Source organism: Nelusetta ayraudi, unplaced genomic scaffold (assembly GCF_046127955.1).
Source record: "Nelusetta ayraudi isolate G7.1 ecotype Tasmania unplaced genomic scaffold, CSIRO-AGI_Nayr_v1 ptg000016l, whole genome shotgun sequence".
NCBI lineage: Eukaryota > Metazoa > Chordata > Actinopteri > Tetraodontiformes > Monacanthidae > Nelusetta > Nelusetta ayraudi.
This window is the reverse complement of record NW_027466066.1, coordinates 1,264,517-1,283,268: the sequence shown is the minus strand read 5'-3', so window position 1 is coordinate 1,283,268 and position 18,752 is coordinate 1,264,517. Positions and strand designations below refer to the sequence as shown.

The 18,752-nt window shown below is 46.5% G+C and overlaps 1 protein-coding gene across 1 annotated transcript in view; it reads left to right on the top strand.

Moving 5' to 3' along the window:
• The window catches only part of LOC142886650 (carbonic anhydrase-related protein 10-like), a 90,202-nt gene that overhangs the window by 3,558 nt on the left and 67,892 nt on the right, over nucleotides 1-18,752 (top strand). The window contains exon 2 of the mRNA XM_076023701.1: nucleotides 1,066-1,140. Coding sequence (XP_075879816.1) covers nucleotides 1,066-1,140 — 75 coding nt within the window. The remainder of the gene's footprint in view (nucleotides 1-1,065; nucleotides 1,141-18,752) is intronic.

Here is an 18,752-nt window from a genome sequence, read left to right as displayed (position 1 = left end):
CCCGCTGAATTGATTTTTTTTCCTTCCACTGACTAGAGAGTTCAAAAAGAATATATTTGTAAAGAGAAGGCGGACTCAAATATCTTAAAAGGTCATTGGATGAGCCTTCCCTTTATCATGTTCGCGGAAGATCAATTGAATATTTTTCTCCCTGCTAATTAACCTGGGTGGCGACTGCTCCGAGGCACAACCAAATTATCAGAGACTCAAAATGATCTTATTATGAGTGAAATTAGCCAACACCTATCCAAACCAAATGAAAAGCCTACTGTTGTGTTATTATAGTCAGATCTAATTGGCTGCGTCCTACGTGCACTCCCGGCCATTTGATTGGCTGTGATTGGCTTGAAACATGTCACGTGAGAACAGATGCCTTCGGGGCTCATGTAAAACTCGACGCGCTGCAGTGGTCTGACTTTTACGAAGTGGTCAAATTATCGTATCGTCGGCATTGTTGAACGCGCAGAGGCCCGAATGATCGTGCGAATACGACAAATATCGTACGCCTGGCAACAGTTGACGCGACGTTATTTGCACATCACAGCCAAAGCCGGGGAAAAACCAGCTTCGCCCAGGAAGTATTTCTCTGCGAATTAGAGTTACAGTTGGCTTGACTCATTTATCTGCACGTTTCTGGTCACTACGGCGTTCCGACAAGCAGTGTGCCACAACGTCGAACTGAACTTTAGTCTGAGCCGTCGAGGGAAGCCTTCAGCGTTGTTCTTTGTTCATCTTGGTGTGAGTGTTAAAGTACAGCAAAGTAGTGGCTTACCTGGCTTGCCTCATACAGGAAATGGAGGGAGTCATTTAGAAGTTTAGAAGAGCAACCAAATATTGTTTATGCAGTAGTACAGTTTTGTGGATGAAGCACCCCCACCTCTGAGAGCCGCTGGTTTATGCAGTGCACAACTCCCAGCGCTGATAATGTATCTGTACATCACCCACCCCGCCCCCCTGCCCCCCAACCCCACCCGATTCATATACCATTTCCCGCTTGACATCCATTTGATTTCAGCGCGAGGACAACCGTTTCCGTGACCCTCTCTTTCTGCCTCCTTTTCGCAGCTCAGCCCCTCACACCCAAGCTCGATGATAGTTGGTGGGCGTACAAAGACGTCGTCCAGGGAAGCTTCGTTCCAGGTAAAACTCACCCACCGTGCTACCTTCACTCCCACATTGGTGAAATGAGTTTGTCAGAGGGTGTGGCTGACCTAAGCCCTTCCTCTTTAAACAAAGAGAAAAAAAAATGATGTGACACCTTATCTTGGAGCTGATGGAACACATCCATCATGTTTTTGGGACTTTTAATCTTCAAAAATGGCCTCGGTCCAGCAGAGAGAGGGAGTGATGAGATGGATCCCTCTATTTTTTTTTTTTAATGGGAATGAACAGAGGAAAGCCAAGGGAGCAGGGTATTTTCATATTTTTGAGACAGCTTGGATTTACTGGGTCGGAGTTGCGCCGCAGAAATGTCTTTCTGCAGTTGGGGCCACCGGCTCATAGCAATATCCTGCGACCTACAGCCTGCTCAGGCGGAGTTATAAAGCTGCTATTGTGGTTGTAAACTCAATGTCTCCCTGATCCATCATAGGCACTCGTTCAGAGCAGGATAATTTACTAACGCTTGACAGTTCAGACGGATAAATGCTAAAATGCTGATGATCTCAGAGCGAGGGAGCCGCCGGTGGCGCCGAGCCGCTTCCAAATGTAAATGGCGAAGAGAAAACGAGCCCTCCGCAGGTGAAATAGAAATGCCTCCTGGATCTCTCTGCGTGACAGCGCAAAAGAGGGGAAAGACGCTGTCGCAGCCCTCTGATCCGGAATAGGAACATGTTGATTTTGCTTTTGCGTGGCATTCGCTGTTGTTACAATTAGCCTGCGAATGCAGCACCGCACAAAATGAGTTGTTTAGTTTGAAGAGGTTCAAAGGTTTTATTTAAAAATCTGATTTTGCTGTAATTACAGTTCAAAACCTGCCTGCTCTGGTGCATCTCGGTTTATCTTTTTGTGACTATGGTTAATAGTTAGTGATATTTTTTGTTTTCTACCTACTAAATTTTCTTTGTTGTGATGCTTCATTTTAGACTAAGAACTCTCACAAATATGATGATGGACGACACATCACTTGAGGAGATAATGACTTTTTCTGTTTTTGTTTTTTTTGTTTTTTTTTTATTTTGTGGGCGTACTGCTCCTTAATTGTCAGGCAGTGCATTAGCGCTCATTATATATGCATGCACGGCTTCTGGATGAATGGCAATTGCTTAATGAATATTGCTCGAAATGCGACCTTAAATAATATCAACAATGGGGCTCAACATAATGCGAATCTCAGGGATTAGAGCGGCAATGTAATTAAGGATTTATTGGGCATTATGCCACTCCGGTGGTGGAGTTGTCGGGGGGGGGGGACCCAAAAAACCAAAAAAAAACTAACTGCTGGAAAAGCCCAGTATGCAGTTCCTCAGCATATTTTATTCATGTGGGACAAATATTGAGTGATTTATGCTCCGAGTTGGCTTTTGTGCAAACACGGGGAAAGGAAGTCAGTGTGGACCCGGCGACGGAGGCTGTGTGGGCCGGCCGGAGTCAACGTCCTGTCACGAGCCTCGCTCGACACCCTCTTTATGCAAGGAGACGACTGGCTGAGGGAAAAATGATCCGAATGCAGGGTTCATCCCGGCAACAAACACCCCGGTGGCGCGAGGGGCCGGTGATCAGACTGTGTAAAGATGATTTTTTTTTTTTTTTTTTTGGAGGAGACGTCGATCCGGGTCCCACCACTGTCGAGAGCGCCTCGCGCAATTCAATAAGCCGAGGTAATGAGGTTGCGGGGACACCGCGCCTCGCTCTCCCTCTCGGCACCTCTGCATGTTAAGCACTCAGATTATTTATTCATATTTACTTTGAATCCGAGTTTGAGCCAGGGCAGCGCTCTCATTTAAATTGTTCTTCTGGCGCCGGGGAATGACAGAGGAGTGTTTTCCAGGCTGCCTTGCGTGAGGAGAAAGAGACGGCCCTGTGGGGAAGGTGGAGACTGGCATTCGTTAGGTCGGCCGGCGCGCCCTGGATCTCCGGCCTCTGTTTCTCCCTCGTCACCTCGGCGGCCTTGCGAGGTGCACCGGCAGCAGGCCAGAGGTTGGGAGCGTTGTCGGAGCCACGGTGTTTACTCCAAGGAGGGACGGGTTCACAGCCCAGCGCAGGAAAATGGTCACTCGCTGCGTTTCCATTGCAGTTTTTCGCATAAATAAAACATTTCTGAATTTCCCACAAAGTACAACTGCGATTTGCAGGTGTTTCCATTGAATGGTGTGAAGTGCGTGAATCGTAATTCTCGTAAAATCTCGTGACGTAATCCCGTTACGTTACGTTTGATTTTGTTTGTTTGCCGTCAAGAATGGTAGTTATATTTTTCTCTTTGATTGCTTGTAAAAAATATTCTGTTTCCTCCTCCGTCCAAACTTTTTTTGAAGTTTAGGTGTTTCCATTACCAATTTTGTGTTGCGATTTTTAATTTTTGCGCAATTCCAAGGTTCATGGAAGCGCAGCTACTTTCTTTGAAGCGAGCGTCTTGCAGGTCTCCAATGTTACTCCATAGTGGGAGGGTTTTGTCCTGTGGGGTTTTACGGGTGATGCAACATTGGACGCGACGCCTTTGGAGGACGGTTGTCCCGCCCGTTCCATCTGACGTGCGGAGATTTCCGAAAATGAAACCGGCGCACAAAGTTTCCCCCTCGCTGTGGGATTTGAGTCGGAGTGCGTGAAAGATGCTGAGCTCATACATGCCATTGTGTTATTACGGCAGGACGGGTCAACGAATGGCAATTCAGAGACGCCGCTTGCTTTAAAGGCGCTAGTGATGAAGAATTTTCTCCTGTTGGGATTTCCATTGTATACGTAATTTGTGCTCTGCGTGAAAACAAGGAAGCAGAGATAAATACAATCGCTTTAACGAAAGACACATCGCCGCGGCATCCACCCGCCTGAAAAAAATCTGTGGCAAGAGGAGTGCGCAAACCCAGCGCGCACAACACGTACGCAGACTGGAGAGGAGACGGCAACACAAGGAAGCGCAGGAAACAAACAGAAGTGCCGCCATGTGTCAGAAGTCCCCTTCTTCCCTGCGCCCTCTTCTCCCGCTGTAAAAATGTGACATCTGAGTGGGGGGGGGGAGAAAAAAAAAAGCTTCCCACCTGCTGCTTGTCAACTGAACCACGTCCAAATATTCACACAGTGGAGTCGGAGGGGAGCGCTCACCATTTCCTTCTTCCCTCTCTTCAACGCCCGGGGGGGGGGGGCTGAAAAAAACAACAAACAAACGAAAATTGCGATTGATTTGAATTGAAGGCCTGCGTTTGCTGACGATGTCGTCGACGCCAAGGATAAAAACTTATGGAGAATTTGGAAAAAAGAATTAGTCTGTGGTCGCTTGCTCACGAAATACGATTGATTGAGAGACGTATTATTTATGTTGTGTAAAATTTAGAGGAATTATGTGTGCATTTCACTCTGTTAGACTAACTGGTGGTTTTCTGCTTGTGCAGTGTTAGGTGACGTCCTCCTGCCCCCCTGGCTATTGTTTGGTGGCTGGGTCGGCCATGGGTGCATGTTAGTAGTAAATAACAACAAACGCAAGCTTCACATTACAGTAGTGGGAAATTTGTTTTTTTTTGGACACCCCAAGTTTTCACTCATTCCCAATTAATGTCATTAAATATTTGCCCCCAAAAATGTATTTTTGTGTTTCAAAACATTTGGCTGCATCAGAGGCACAACAACAAACGGAACACAAGACTTCTTTTACTGTTGTGCTTTGGATGTGTTCCATCTAAAAATATGAACAAACTGCTCTTGTAGAGTTAAGACTGATTCTTAGTTTACAGTGCATCACAAATGCACCATGGGTGTCCAGAAACTTTTTTTTCCCCCCACCACTGTAATGACTCGCAACTTACCGGAAAATGAAACGATGCCAAGGTGGAAAAACCTCTCACTGGCAATGTTAGGTAGTTGGTCGCGAAACATTGCCTGCAAAATGTTGACAGTTCTATTACATCCTCGTTTGCTCAGTCGCTCGGCTGCCTGGGGTTGCGGAAGAGGGGCCGGTTTGTGTTGGTGTAGATGCAGCGCACGACCACAACAGCTGCGAGAGAAGGCATGCATGTGACTTTTAAAAAGAAAATGAAAAAAAAGTGTTCTTTGTAAACGGGGATTATCAGGATTGTTTTTGCTGTGGTGACTTGGACCTGATGTTCGCCTTCCATAGCTTTGATGTTTCGAAGCGAAGTCGAGGAACGACGAGCAGCCATGCGATGCGTTGGAGGTCACCTGGTGTTTAACCTGGCAAGTGGAAGAAAACGCGTCATCTCAATTTTGCTGGAATGCCAGATTTTCTTTTTTGGTTGAAGTTATTTCCGTGAATTCTGTTCAAAGCCTTTTTTTTTTTCTTTTTTTTTTAAAAGAAGCTGGGACGTGGCCATGAGATGGGCTGCGTTCAGACTGCAGGCGAATCTGATTCAAATCAGATTCCTTCTCAAATTTTTAGGGCTGATTGTGTCCAAGTGTCCAAATGGGATCTGACTCTGTTCAGACTGGGCCACATTGTTGACCCGTCTGACAAGTCGCTGTAGCAACGACGTCGGAGTGGAGGCGTCGTCCAGCGTAGCGTGTGGCGTGTGGCGTGTGGCGTCATATCATTGCGACAGTGCCACTTGTTGCGATACCTCCTGGAGCTTGACTTGAATGGAGCTACAGTATCTCCCCACAGACTGATGAGCCAATGAGTTTCCTCCTCTGTCCAGGGACTGCTGTGTGCTACTTCTTCTGTCTGCTCCATTACGTTACAGCTCCGCACCTGGAATGGCGCCCTCTGGTCTGGCGCATTGGGTCTTGCGTCGCGCAGGGTGACGTCACGGACAGTCAAAACCAATCGGTGGCCATCTGTCCAAATGCGGTTTGAAACTACCCTCCCGAAGGCGGTTTCAATCCGTCTTGCAAAAATTGGATTTCACGTGACTTGTGACCGTTCAGACTACAAAGGAGCCGTCCTGGTTTCAATCTGGATGGGCTGAAAATCAGATTTTGGCTGGCTGGTTTATTATATGTATGTACTTATATATATGTGCACTGACTAACTGCTGAAGGTGTGCTGTGTTGTGCCAAACAGCACCTCTCTGAAGTAGGAAGGCCGCGTGAGTGCGGCGTCGCATCCGTGCCGAATGTGACTCAGGCGCTGGGTTTTGGCCTGTGCGCGCTGTGCACGCGGATCGGAGCGGCGGGCGGCGGAGAGCGAAAGGCGTCAGCTCGAATTCCAGAACCTCCGCGCTTTCAGAAGTCACAGACCCGCACGCACCGAGGTGTTCCGAGCGCCTGACAAAAATAGGGAGGGAGGGAGAGAGAGAGAGAGAGAGGAGAAAGCGTTTGGCATCGCCGCTGCGGCTCTCCCGATGAGTTATTGCTTTGGCATTGCGAAATACAAAGAAAAAAAAAAACACTAAATATAACAGCCGATACAGTCGGCGCCGCGGAACAACGGAGGGAGTCTTTGGCAGATGGCAACAAGGATATGGTCCCCCCCCCCCCCTTCATTCCTGTCTAATGTGCACTTTAAAGGAAGACAGAACGACCCCGCCCGGGGGTTGGTTGCGTTAGTTGGGCCCGTGGTGGCTGCCCCAACCTCCTGCCGCCTTAATGACTGAAACAAAACCCTAGACATTTATTTTAATTAATAGTACGAAAAAAAAGTGTAGTCAGGACGAATCTCTAAGGAGCCCTTCACACTACAATTCATTTCATTTGTGCTATTTTGTTCTCTTCCTCCGTTATTCCTCCAGTTTCTGTGGCTGCGGAGGTCGCTGGGTCCGTTCGGTGGATTTTCACCGATGTATAGATGATAACATGCGTCTCGTTATCCCGTCTCTTTTATCTTCTCGCTTTTATTCCCTCTTAATTTCTCCCCCCTTTCACGCTGTGTTTGCGCGCGCCCGCTTCCGACCACTTTTTCTCTTCCCCTGCAGTATCTCCACCGTCATCATCTCGTCCCCAGCCGCCCATCCTTCTCCCTCCTCTCACGTCCTCTCCCCTCCCGTTCTTCTTCTTCTCTCTCTGCTCTCTTCCCTCTAGCAGCCTGCGCCCCCCCCCCGCACACACACACACACACACACACCCCAACCCGAAAAACGTTTCCGTCATTCATTTGAGTTATCGCCGTTTTAAGGGCTCCTTTCACAACCTCGGCGGGCGTAACAGTGAGACGCGTCTGAGACCGTTTACCTGGACGGCTGCTGAGGTTAGAACTCTACTTGTGTATCCTGCTTTTTTTGGGGTTTTTTTTGCGGCGGAGGCGTGCAGGGATGAACTCCACAGTCGGGGCCAGAGTAAAGCTAAAACAAAAACCCCTTAGATAATCATCCTAAAAGGATTGCGAAGAAGCAATTTCATCACAGACATTTCCCGGCAGTCACCGCAGAGATTACTGAAATCAACTTTGATAAAACAAAAAACCTGAAAAAAAAATCAGGAAGGGGTGGCCAGAGTTCATTAATTTTCCTCGAATGTTGCTGAGGTGACGAAAAGCAGCATCGTTCATTCGTATGTTGGGTCTGCATGAAGGTGGGTATACAAGATCAAACCCAAATCCTTTCTTTTCACTTGCAGATCAACTTCGCAAAAACACCCACAACAGCATTTGCATCATTCTTAATGCACAGCGCCTGAAACACTTCAACCTGTTTTTTTGTTTGTTTTGTTTTTCCCCCCAAGGCCTCCTCAGGGAAATGATCTTTGGCTTAGGAATGATTCACTCTTTTCTGCTTTGCCCGTCGCTAACTTTGCGCGACTGCCGTTTTTTCCCGGGCTCCCACGGTGTGCAGCGGCTTGTTGGCTTGTTTATCGCCGCGTTTCACCGCACAACAGCTGCAGCCACCGTAACTAGGTCAGTCTGAGTGGAGTTGTGGATCCCACAATAATGCTGAAAGGTGCCACATTTTGTGGAGCCTCTCGCTGGACTGCTCACTCCAGGCAAAACTTTCACTTCATTATTCAGTGATGCGCAGCGCATGTGGCTTCCTATCCGAATAGCCTGAAACACCCATGGAAAAAAATAAAATAATAATAATGTAAACCAAAAATCCACATGGCAGGATGTCCCAATTATGTACGTGTGAAACTGCACAATACACTTGACTTCTGCAATTTTGTGTAATCATGTGTTCAAACCATAATACATCCTGCAAATATCAGTTGGAACAAGCAAAGAAAAGAAGACCAGAGACTCGAGACTCAAGGTCTGTGCCCAGTTGAATTCTGCAGCAACGACATCAACCACAAATTACGATAAATGAAAGCTCACTCTCCCGCAGCCAGAGCCTAATATCCACCAAGAATGTGGCAACAGCCTCCCTTTGACTCCCCGACATTGACTTTCCTCTATTTGCGGGACATTTCTAAATCTAGTGAGAATAAGAGCGATATGAGACATCTTTAAACGAAAAAGCATTCCTGCCACGATTCGTTCACAGGCATTTTGACCAAATGTCGGCATCTTCTCGGCAAAAACATGCGGATGATGCGACTAACTGCACAACGACCAGCAGGTATGCGTTTGTCTTTGAAACATTTCTGTCTCATAATGTTACCTTAGCATGGTCAATGACAAGGTCCCAAGTTGTCCATGAGAGCATTTTGGACTTGTTGGATTGTGTATTTGATAAGTTTTGATGGGTTTTGGGGGAGGACCTGTATCGTTTGCTTCCATTCGGTTGGCTAAGCAGCTCGTGTCTCCTCCCGCTGAATCTAAAATCAACAGGCACAGATAATTGAAGGGACTGTAACTACTCACACGACCATATAGATTATGACAGCAGCCCGAATCTGCCAAAATGTTCATCTATCCCCTTAAATGTTTCATTTGACACTCACTGAAGTAATTAATGAACCTTTTCGTATTTAACTTTAACAAATAGAGCTTCATCAGTGTCTAAAAACCCGAGCAAACCACTGAAGCCTTCGCTAATTCGTTATTTTTTTTTCTCGGATTGAGGTATTACGTTGACTTATTCCTCTGGACGTCTTTGCGGCTTTCCCGCTTCCAAAACACTGCACCACGAAGATACCAAAAACAGTGTCTGGCTGCGCACACAAGAGTAGATTCTGAATTTCCATTCAGAGATTGAGTTTCTGGCTCTCTCTGTGCAGCAGACTGTATAAACTGTCAAACTGCCAGTTGCTCATCCGTAGTTTCTTTTTTTTTCCCTTCCTCTTCTTCTCCTTCCTTAGTGCACTAGTAGTCGGCTGAACATTTTCACAGGTGGCAAAGTGTGGTCTGCGAAGGTACCGTCCGTGGAGAGACGTGTTGAGGTAGAACGAAAATAAATGTATTCGTGGTGTCGGCCCACCGCAGGCCACGGCGAAAGGAGGATTTCTATATCGTAATTTTTCTCTCCCGAGACAAAGGTCAGGTCAGATTATCGAACGACGTTCTCCTGATCAAGAGTTTAACTGATTTATTGTTCTTGATGTTGGGGATATCGAACTATCGCGTGGAGATGGAGCTGATATCCATCATTTGCACTCAGCAGCCTTTGTCGCAAATTAACGTGACCGAGACTCTTCCAACAAAGGATCTCTTCACAAGTACCTTTTTGTTCCTTTCTTCCCACCATCAAACACGTCATCATAGGTGTCTATTTTTTTTTTTCTTCCTCTCCCCCCATCCCACCGCCCAATGTCAAGAATGAGAAAGAATCCAAATGAAAGCGCACGACGTGTGCCAAGCTCAAGGACGCTCAAGGCTTGCCTTGCCGCGGCGGGGCAACAAACAAACAGCAACGCCTCCTTTGTGTGCGTGTGCCTCTGCCTCACACGTCACCATTGTGTGCTGCACGGCTCGGAGTGAAAGGATCTGAAAAGAGAAGAAGGAGGAGAGGACGCCGAGAGAGCCGGGAAGGAAGAGTGGGAGAGATGGAGTGAGTTTGGTGAAGAGGAGAGAGGAGAAGAAAAAGCAAAAAGCTCCTGGGAGATGGCCTTTCCTCCTGATAGAACTCCACACTGGCTGGAGCTGTGTGTGTGTGTGTGTGTGACTCTAAAGTGAGAAGAAGAAGGAGGATAAAAGAGGGGATGAGAAGGAGATGAAGAGCTCAGGGGATTAGGCCAGTCTACCTTTCAGAACATTCTACAGTAGAAGAATAGAAGGAGGGAGGAAAAAAAGTAAGAAGGGCAGAAAAATCACCCGTGATGAAGGCATCTAATCCGGCGGTATAGTTTGAAGGAAATTCATAATTCGATTGGTGCTTTTGAATTATTAGAGCTATCCCATTTGAAATTTCACGGCTCCGATTCTCAAGAGGCCGCGACCCGTTCTGTACTCTCCTGGGGTTGGCTTTGTTTCTGCGCTGAAAACCTGGAGAACAATGCGACCAGACGCCGGGTGGGAATACTCTCGCTTATCAAACACGACGCACTTGTTGAGTTTGACAATAAACGTGTCAGATTTGCCAACCCCCAAAAAAACCCAACTTTTAATTGTCAACAGTTCCTCGCACGATTTCTCATTTCGGCACCGAGACGGGCAATTTTTTATTTTTTTTATTTTTTCCAGCTGAAATGACAAACGTCGGTGGGAGATGTTATCGGCTGCGGCTGCGGGCTAAAAGCAATTTACCTCGTGGTCCATGGCTCCAGGTTGAGACGTGCTGGCGGGTTGGCTCGCGTTTGAGTGGCACTTCCTCGCGCCGCTGCTTCCTTCCACTCCGAATGTACCAAAGATGGTTCTTCGCCTAGCTCTTTCTACACAATTTGCACAGAATTTCGGCGGTGGTTGACCTCCCTCGAACCGCTGCTGCTGCTTGTCTTGCCTTTTTTGGCGCGGACCCAAGCAGCGAGCACATCACCCCAAAATAAACAAGACCATGGGGAACAACGCAGCAGCGTCGGGAGTCTGGTCGGAGTCTTCGGAAACATTTTGCGCGAAGAATGAAATGACACGCCGGTTGGTTTCGTCCTCTCTTGTGTTTTGCAGCAGCGCAGTAAGTCGCAGCCAAAACAAACAGGTGCAGGCACGTCCTCAGTAGCATCTGGCGTAGCTGAAGTGCTGAACCTCCACTGGGCAAACAAGCAAAAACGGCGCCATTGCAAGTTTGTGGCCTGTGGCCTCTTCACTGACCTGTATGTGTGCCACAGAGTCAGAACACCTTTGGCCCGTCGGAACCTCAATGTACCGAACCATCCGGCATTTAACGCACCTTCTGTTTCTCCAAGGGTTGGATGTCCGCTCCGAGCTCTTAAAAAAAAATAATTAATTGTTGTGACCCACATATAGACAGAGAGAGAGACTTTCACCGGGGGACTTTATTTTGGAGGGAAAGGTTTTCTGAACTGTTGATGTTTAAAGTGGAGCGTAAAGTTTTAATTATTTCCTTTTTTTAAATCAGATTTTGGAACCATAGCTGGAAATCAGCAACCCTTTCATAAAATAATATATTATGTTTTCAGGTGACAGAAGAGTAGCTATAAAGCATACAGACCTGCTCGTTTGTTTGTTGCTTACATTTGAGTTTTAATTGCTCTGATGCCATTTTGCTTTCATGCAGACATTAAGTACCGACTGAAGAAAGTAAGCCGAAGTTTGTGTATAACAATAAATATTAATAAATATAAATATTCTGCCCCAATTCTGTCTGTGATTCCACGAGTGTGGAACTCAAAGGGCCCGACGACTGTATGCGCATCTCTGCCACGTTACGCTGATCGGACTGGAACGACGCTAAGCTCCGGCCGTGATTAGAGCGTTTCTAAACATGCCTCGTTACTTCCTCAGAAATGGACGTCACCCTGGTGGATGATCTACTTGAGTGTATGCAAACAAACCGCGGCCTAATATTGCAACGTCGAGTCGAGCATCTGCTCACAAACTGCGTCGGTAAAGCCTCGTTGAAAGAGCGGTTTGACTCTTGACCCCGATGTATGGCATCAGCTTTTCAAAATGAAATGAACCCCGCTGACCCTCTTAGTCGGAAAGTAGTGACGCTGCATTTTAATACGATCTGAGACACCCGCCGCACACAAACACACACACACACACACACAAAAAAACAACAACAACACAACAGTAAACTAGCTGTCCCGAATCATACAAATTTCAAGCTTGCTAATGTCCAGCACGGTGAAAAGTTGACCTTTAATCCGGACCGTGGTGTGTCTTATTATAACCAGTAGCACCAGTAGCATAGCCAGTTCTTTTTTTGGGGAGGTGGATGTTTGCCCGTGCTAAAAAAAACCCGAAACATGTCCTCTTGGTTCCCCGCTGTGGAGGGCGGCTGCTGGGAGCCGGCTGATAGCCCGCTCCTCAGCATTAAAAGGCAGGAATAAGACGCAAAGCAGACTGGAAGTGGTGATAAGGCAACTTTTTTTTCTTCTTTCTATTTTTAATGTCACACCTTTCCCTGCGTGCGTGCATGTGTGTGTGGCGAAGGCGGGGGCGTATGTCTGAACAGAATGGACGATATCTTTTTTTTTTTCCCTGTTGTTTAGTAGGTCCCTCGCTTTGTTTTTTGGCGCGTCTGTGTGTGTTTGTGTGTGTGTTGTGGTCTATAATATCACAGCTTGGGGTTGTTGTTTGGGAGTGCTGCTGAGCAAATAAGTAGGACACCGAGTCAGTGATCAGAGGCGCCACTGCCGTGCTCCCTTGCTCCCTCCTTCCTTCCTTCCTTCCGTCTCTCCACTCCCCGTCCTTTCACCAGCAGCTAGCGAGCACGTTATACCCACCTCACTGCGGAAAAAAAAAAAAAAACAACCCAAAAAAACCTGGTGAGCTTTGGGTTTACGTGAGGTGGACCAGCCGAGGATGCTTTCCTCTTTGTTTCCCCTGCACTCCAGGTTGCTTTGTAAGACCCGGTTTCAAACAAGGAGCGCAGACGGTGCCCCGGCCTCCCCCTACTCGAACACACACGGCTCTAAAACATATTTCTCTCTGTTTGTCATGCACTTTCTTCATTTCAGTCGTTTCTCACTCTTGCCGCCACCTGCGCACGCACACACATAGACACGTGTGCGCGCACACACACACCCGCGCAGACTCGTGGGGCCACAGGAGGGAAGGCAAAGAAGCGAAATCGAGTAAGAAACGGTGAGAAGTTGCTAGATTGGGAGGAAGAGGAGGAGGAGGAGGAGGAGGAAACGACTTTCCTCCCACGCAGTAGAGGAGACATGAGCAATTTTAGATGGGACTAAGGGAGGGATCGAGGGACAAGATAGAGACAGCCAAGAAAGAGAAAAAAAGAGGACGAGAGAGGACGGCGCAAGAGAACGGAGAAGAAGCACCAGGAGCGGAGAGAGAGAGAGTGAGTGAGCAAGCGAGAGAGGGGAGAATGAAGTTATGATACTCAATCTCAATAATCTCCTGATATCATTACACATCCACATTCTCCACGCCTGATGGCCGCCCGCTACATTCCTCGCAATTACTCACCGCGGTAACGACATTAAAGCTAATGCCGGCGGTGATTATGGCGCCGGCGCTATTTGTTCTTATTTGGCCGAGTCGCCGGCGCCGGCGCCGCGGGCCGCCGTGACGGATGGCTTCGCGCTCGCCAAGACGACGTGTTTGTCGCGGTTAAAGATTCCGACGACTTCATTAGGCTCTAATGGAGCGGAGCTGAGGTGAGGTGAGACGAGGATGTTCGGGGGAAGCTCAGGTGACGGCGACAAGGCGGGGCATCGCTGCCGTCGAGGTGCCCTGGCAAACTTCTGGGCGCCGGGCTGCTTAGGCTCCGCCTCAACCCTCCCATATGATTTCTTCAACATGTAGAGGGGTTAAGTTCTTAAGACCTTTTTGATAAAGCTGAGTTAAAAAATGGCATATTTTTGGATTTGACTATAGGCTAAAGTAATCAGTGTAGGGCACGAAGTTCCAGCTCCAGGTAATTGTTTTGATTGTAGTAACTGCATTTTTGTAGAGAAAAAGAAGAATTACATTAATTGAGACAGCAGAGAAGGTGTAAAAGTAACTACGGTTCAAGTAATAGTTACCTAGAGTAGTAGTTACCTGTTTTCCTTCAATCTTCAACCAGGAAGTTGCACAGATCTTCAGTTCCTTTAGTCGATAGTAAAAAATTTTACTGAGCATTTCATAAATACATAACTATACAACAGTTACCTATTTGCAGAAATTGCAGAATTGCAGAAAACACGAAAACCAGGAACACAAAGTTACAACTCCAGCTAACTGTACTGACTGTGGTAACTGCATTTCTGTAGAGAAAAGAAGAATCACATTAATTGAGACAGCAGAGAAGGTGTAAAAGTAACTACATATAACCAAAGAACATAATGTCTTAAAGGCTCATTGAACATACAGAGTTCGAAGAACTGAAGAAGCCTTTCGGATGAGAGGCGGAACGTCTTCAAGATCACAAGAACAAGTCCAGTTGCCCCAACTTAACCCTTCGACATAAAGATGACCTGGATGACTGAGAACCTTCTCAGACGCATCATGTCTGTGTTTGATGGAAAACTGATGTGGCGGAAAGAGAAGTTTCAACCACTGCGTAAAGTTGTGGATGAATCCAAGTGAATGCTGGAGCTCGTTCATAAAAAAAACAGTGGGACTGGACAAACTACACAACTCACCCTTGCCTTGATAAGAGTGAGTGTTTAGGGTCTGGTGTGAGCAATGATGATGATGATGGAGTGATAGGGAGTGGAGTGATACATCTAGCTAGAAGGTCCCAGAGTTGTTTGGGATGCCCTCCTGACTGATACAGAACACGTTGTCGGTGCCGATTGTCAGTTTATGCAAGAGGGGGGGAAGAAAAGAAAGAGAACTTCAGCACCAGTTTCGAGAAATTCTTTGTGCCTGGCTGTGTGTCACGATGTCCAACAAAAAAAAAAAAGTGCAAGGACGGACCCGGACGAGACTCCCTTGGGATTAATTTCTGTCACTGGGCTCAGGCAGCTGAAGAAAGAGCGATAGTCGGATAGTTTCATCTCTGCTTCTTTGGATGGCCTTCCTAGCCGCCCCCCCCCCCCAGGGTGCCGACTCAAAGAAACGTCCCCGCTGCTACTTTTAGATGCTGCGACATCGTCGGGGCCAGCCCGCCATGGGGTGGAGCCGGCTAGCAAAATGTGACTGGTGCCCTGGCACCGAAGTGCAACTCGAGGACGAAAAAGACGAAAATTAAAGCTCAAAGTCTAGTTTTGAGAAGAGGTCGCACCACACCTGTCAGGCATATATACAAAATTTACTATTAAAGTCAGACGCGGGAGAAAGCGGTGTTCCCGTTTTATGGGGTCTGTGTTTTATTTATTCTTAGTCTATTTTCACCTTCAGCAGCTCTCTCTTCTTTTTCCGTTGTTGTTCTCCGACAAAAGAAGCTCCTCAAATATGCGACCAAAGGACGTCTCATTAGATCCCGCAGACGCAGCGAGGGTGGACCTATAGGGGATGAGGCAAGTGTTTCCTATGTATTACTGGGTCAGCTGTGGTAAGAAAACAAAAGAAAAGCTGCTAGCTGAAGCAAATGCAACCTGGAAGAGAGGAAAAACAAAAGTTGCCATGAAGGCAGAGTAAACGGCAGGTTATTTAAACTAGCAGCTACAGCTTCCTGTCACCTCAAGTCCCAAACGCAAAGAGAATAGAGAAGAGTGGCACAGGAATGAATTCCGACTCTGTGTTTTCCACCGAGCAGTTGAATGTTGATTTGCTCTGGTTTTACTTGAACTGTATTTACTTTTACACCTCCCCTGCTGTCTCTGTCAATGTGATTCTATTTTTTTCCCCCTCTTCTCTTCAAGAATGCAGTTACTACAGTCAGTCAGTACGGTTACCTGGAGTTGTAACTTCCTGTTCCTCTTTTTTCCTGTTTCCTGTTTTCCTTGAAACTTCAAACAGGAAGTTGCACAAATCTTCATCCTTTGAAGAAAAAAAAATATACAAAAATGCATAATTTTTTTACCTAGCATTTCATAATACATAGCTATACAACAGTTATTCAAAAATAAATCTAAATTATACTAAAAAAAAAAAAATACAATTTCACAATTTCTCAGCAAAGAATTCTTACAAATTTGTGAAACTCAAAATCAGTGGACATGCAAACAGCTAACAAACAGTTATTTTTCTAATTTGCAAGACAGCAGTTTTCCAAACTAATGAACTAAACATGTGTAAAACTGTTGCAAGTACCATCCTAATCACTGGCTTCGACTTCTGTATTACACCTTCCCCAATCGACATGCGCAATATATTAAACATCACAGAAAATGGCTTGAAGTGTAAAAACAAATAAATAAATAACCCAACCCTCAGTATTAGTCTCTTCTACCACTTCTCCCACTCTAAATCTAAAGTTGTGAATATTCCAATTTTCCTGGCCAGGAACAATTGGTGTGTTTGAAATTTGTTTCAAGTCTGAATTCAATGGGCGGACTAAGGGATGAGAATCCAGTATGGCCTGAGCTTGGTTTCCATAATTCAGCGGAACAGAAGTCGATTCCATTTGCATTCAATCGCTATCCGTACCAAATATGAATTTGTCACTTTAGGAATGGAGGCGATCAGACAGCCGGCAGGTTAACACGATTACAACTTTCCCAACTTATTCCAGTCACTCCCCTCTTGCCAGAGTTGCATTTTAATAACCGATAACCGTATGCCAGCATCCCACTGAATGTTACATTTGATTTTTAAATTGCCGGATTTATTCAGCCGTAACCTTATTGGGACAAAACGCAGGTCGCAACAAAGGGAAATGTGAAGCCAACAGATATGATAAAAGTCCTTTCAAACTGCTTTATTATTTCTTATATGCAGCCCGGCTTTCATAACCGTTTTTTAAAATATTTGCCCAAGTTCCTTCCCCCCTCGTAACTGTCAGATTCACCAAAAAAAAAAAAAAAAAAAAAACGTCACTGAGGTATTTAAACAGTTGCTAAGCAGAGCTGGAAGACAGGCTGATAAGAAAAAGCTCAGCACAAGGATGGAGCTCTTTCAAAGACCCCCACAAATGCCAAAACCTCTCTGGGGGCCAGGTGGTTGAAAGGGTATCAGAGGAGAGAGAAAAAAACAAACCCTGCTGCCCTGGCTGATGTGCTGGCTGGTGGCGACAGTGGATTCCCTTGGGCTGGCAGGGTGCTGCTGGAGCTCAGGCACAAGAGCTGGGGACTAATGCAGGTCTGACTCAGGTGGCACCCGCAGCTCAGGAAGCACACAGATGGAAGCAGCATCATCACAGCGCCGACGGCCGCAGTCCGGTCTGCTGTCTGCACGCCCGAGGGCCACCAAGAGATTCTTTGGCAGGAGTTTGGTGGTCCGCCGGCCAGGAAGCGGGGCTGTGCTAGCATCTATGTGACACATTAGGATGTATCTGCAAAAAGTTTTGGTCGTATGGACGTTTCATCCACACGGACGGGTATTTTGGGAGTCTGAATACACTTTTGATTATTTTTTTTTTTAGAGCAAGTCTTAGGAGTGAAAAAAATACATCTAACAGAGACTAACGGACTAACGGAGAGGACTAACAGAGTCTAACAGAGAGTATTGCAGTGTGTGTGCATGTATACATGTACATGTATTTTAACTCCTCTGCTGAAGAGATTTTGTGATCTTTTCATAATTAATTGGGAGGTGGCAAATTGCTGGTTGCTTGGTTGTTGGTTAACAACCCTAATTTCCAAAATTGCAGACGCAATGGTAATCATATTATCGTAATCGGATATGGGCAATAAATCCCACATTGTGGTCTCCGCACTGGCGTCCCCACAGCGCTGCGACTCCAGGGCTGAGTGCAAGCAGGAGTCTAAAAGATCAGTGGCTTTCGGCGGCTCGGGAGCCAGGATGAAACCCGGCTAATCTAAGGACTGGCTGATGAAATGAGACTGAGGCTGCAGGCTCCAAACAAAAAGCCGGAGGGCTGGCTGTCTGCTCTCGGATTGCCGCGCCACCGAATGTCTGCCACTTGATGTCTTGTTGTCTTTGTCGAAGTTTCCAGGGCAAACCTGGTCAGAGTGACTTGGATAAGTGGGGACCAGCTTGGACAAGACCAGGAGGTTGAACACCCGACAGTACTTAAGTTAACTTTACAATTAACTTTACTTTTTTTCTTTCTTTTTCTTCTAAATTGTCCACGGGATTCTACGGATCTCCTGACGCACCCCTGTTGGGTAACAGTTGCATGCTTTGCACATTTGCATAACGTGCTTTAAAGGATGCCGTAACTCATCATCTTTCGATGGTATCGAAATTAGCACAGCAATATTTCAATGTCACGCCACCGCCGTCAGTCCAGATGACAGTGCCGGCTCTTTCTGCCCGGCAACTCCACAATCTCCCTGTCTAAAGAAAGCCACAGATATGTTTTTGAGCAGTGAAGCGGCCTCTTTGTTGTGATGTAGGGCAGAGGAGCTCTCTTCTCTGTCTCCGTCTCTGTGTTTCTCTGCAGCCCGCGGAACCTTTGTTCCGTCACTCAACTGCTTACTGAGCCGCGGCACATGCGTGCCGTGCACTGTGCACACGCACAGGCAAAAACTTTGCTCATCCCTTCTCGTGGCGAAGACTGACAGACCTTCCATTTGAAAAGATGGGTTTTGTAGCATTGTGTGTCGACGCTTTGGCCTTGATCGTGCATATGTAAAATCTGTTATTTAATTTCTTTTAATCTGTAAAAGTGCTATAAAAATGGGATTTATTTAATAAATAATACACATATCATAACCAGTTTTCAATGCTCTGCAGATAAGTAGGCATTTGGATGGTTAAA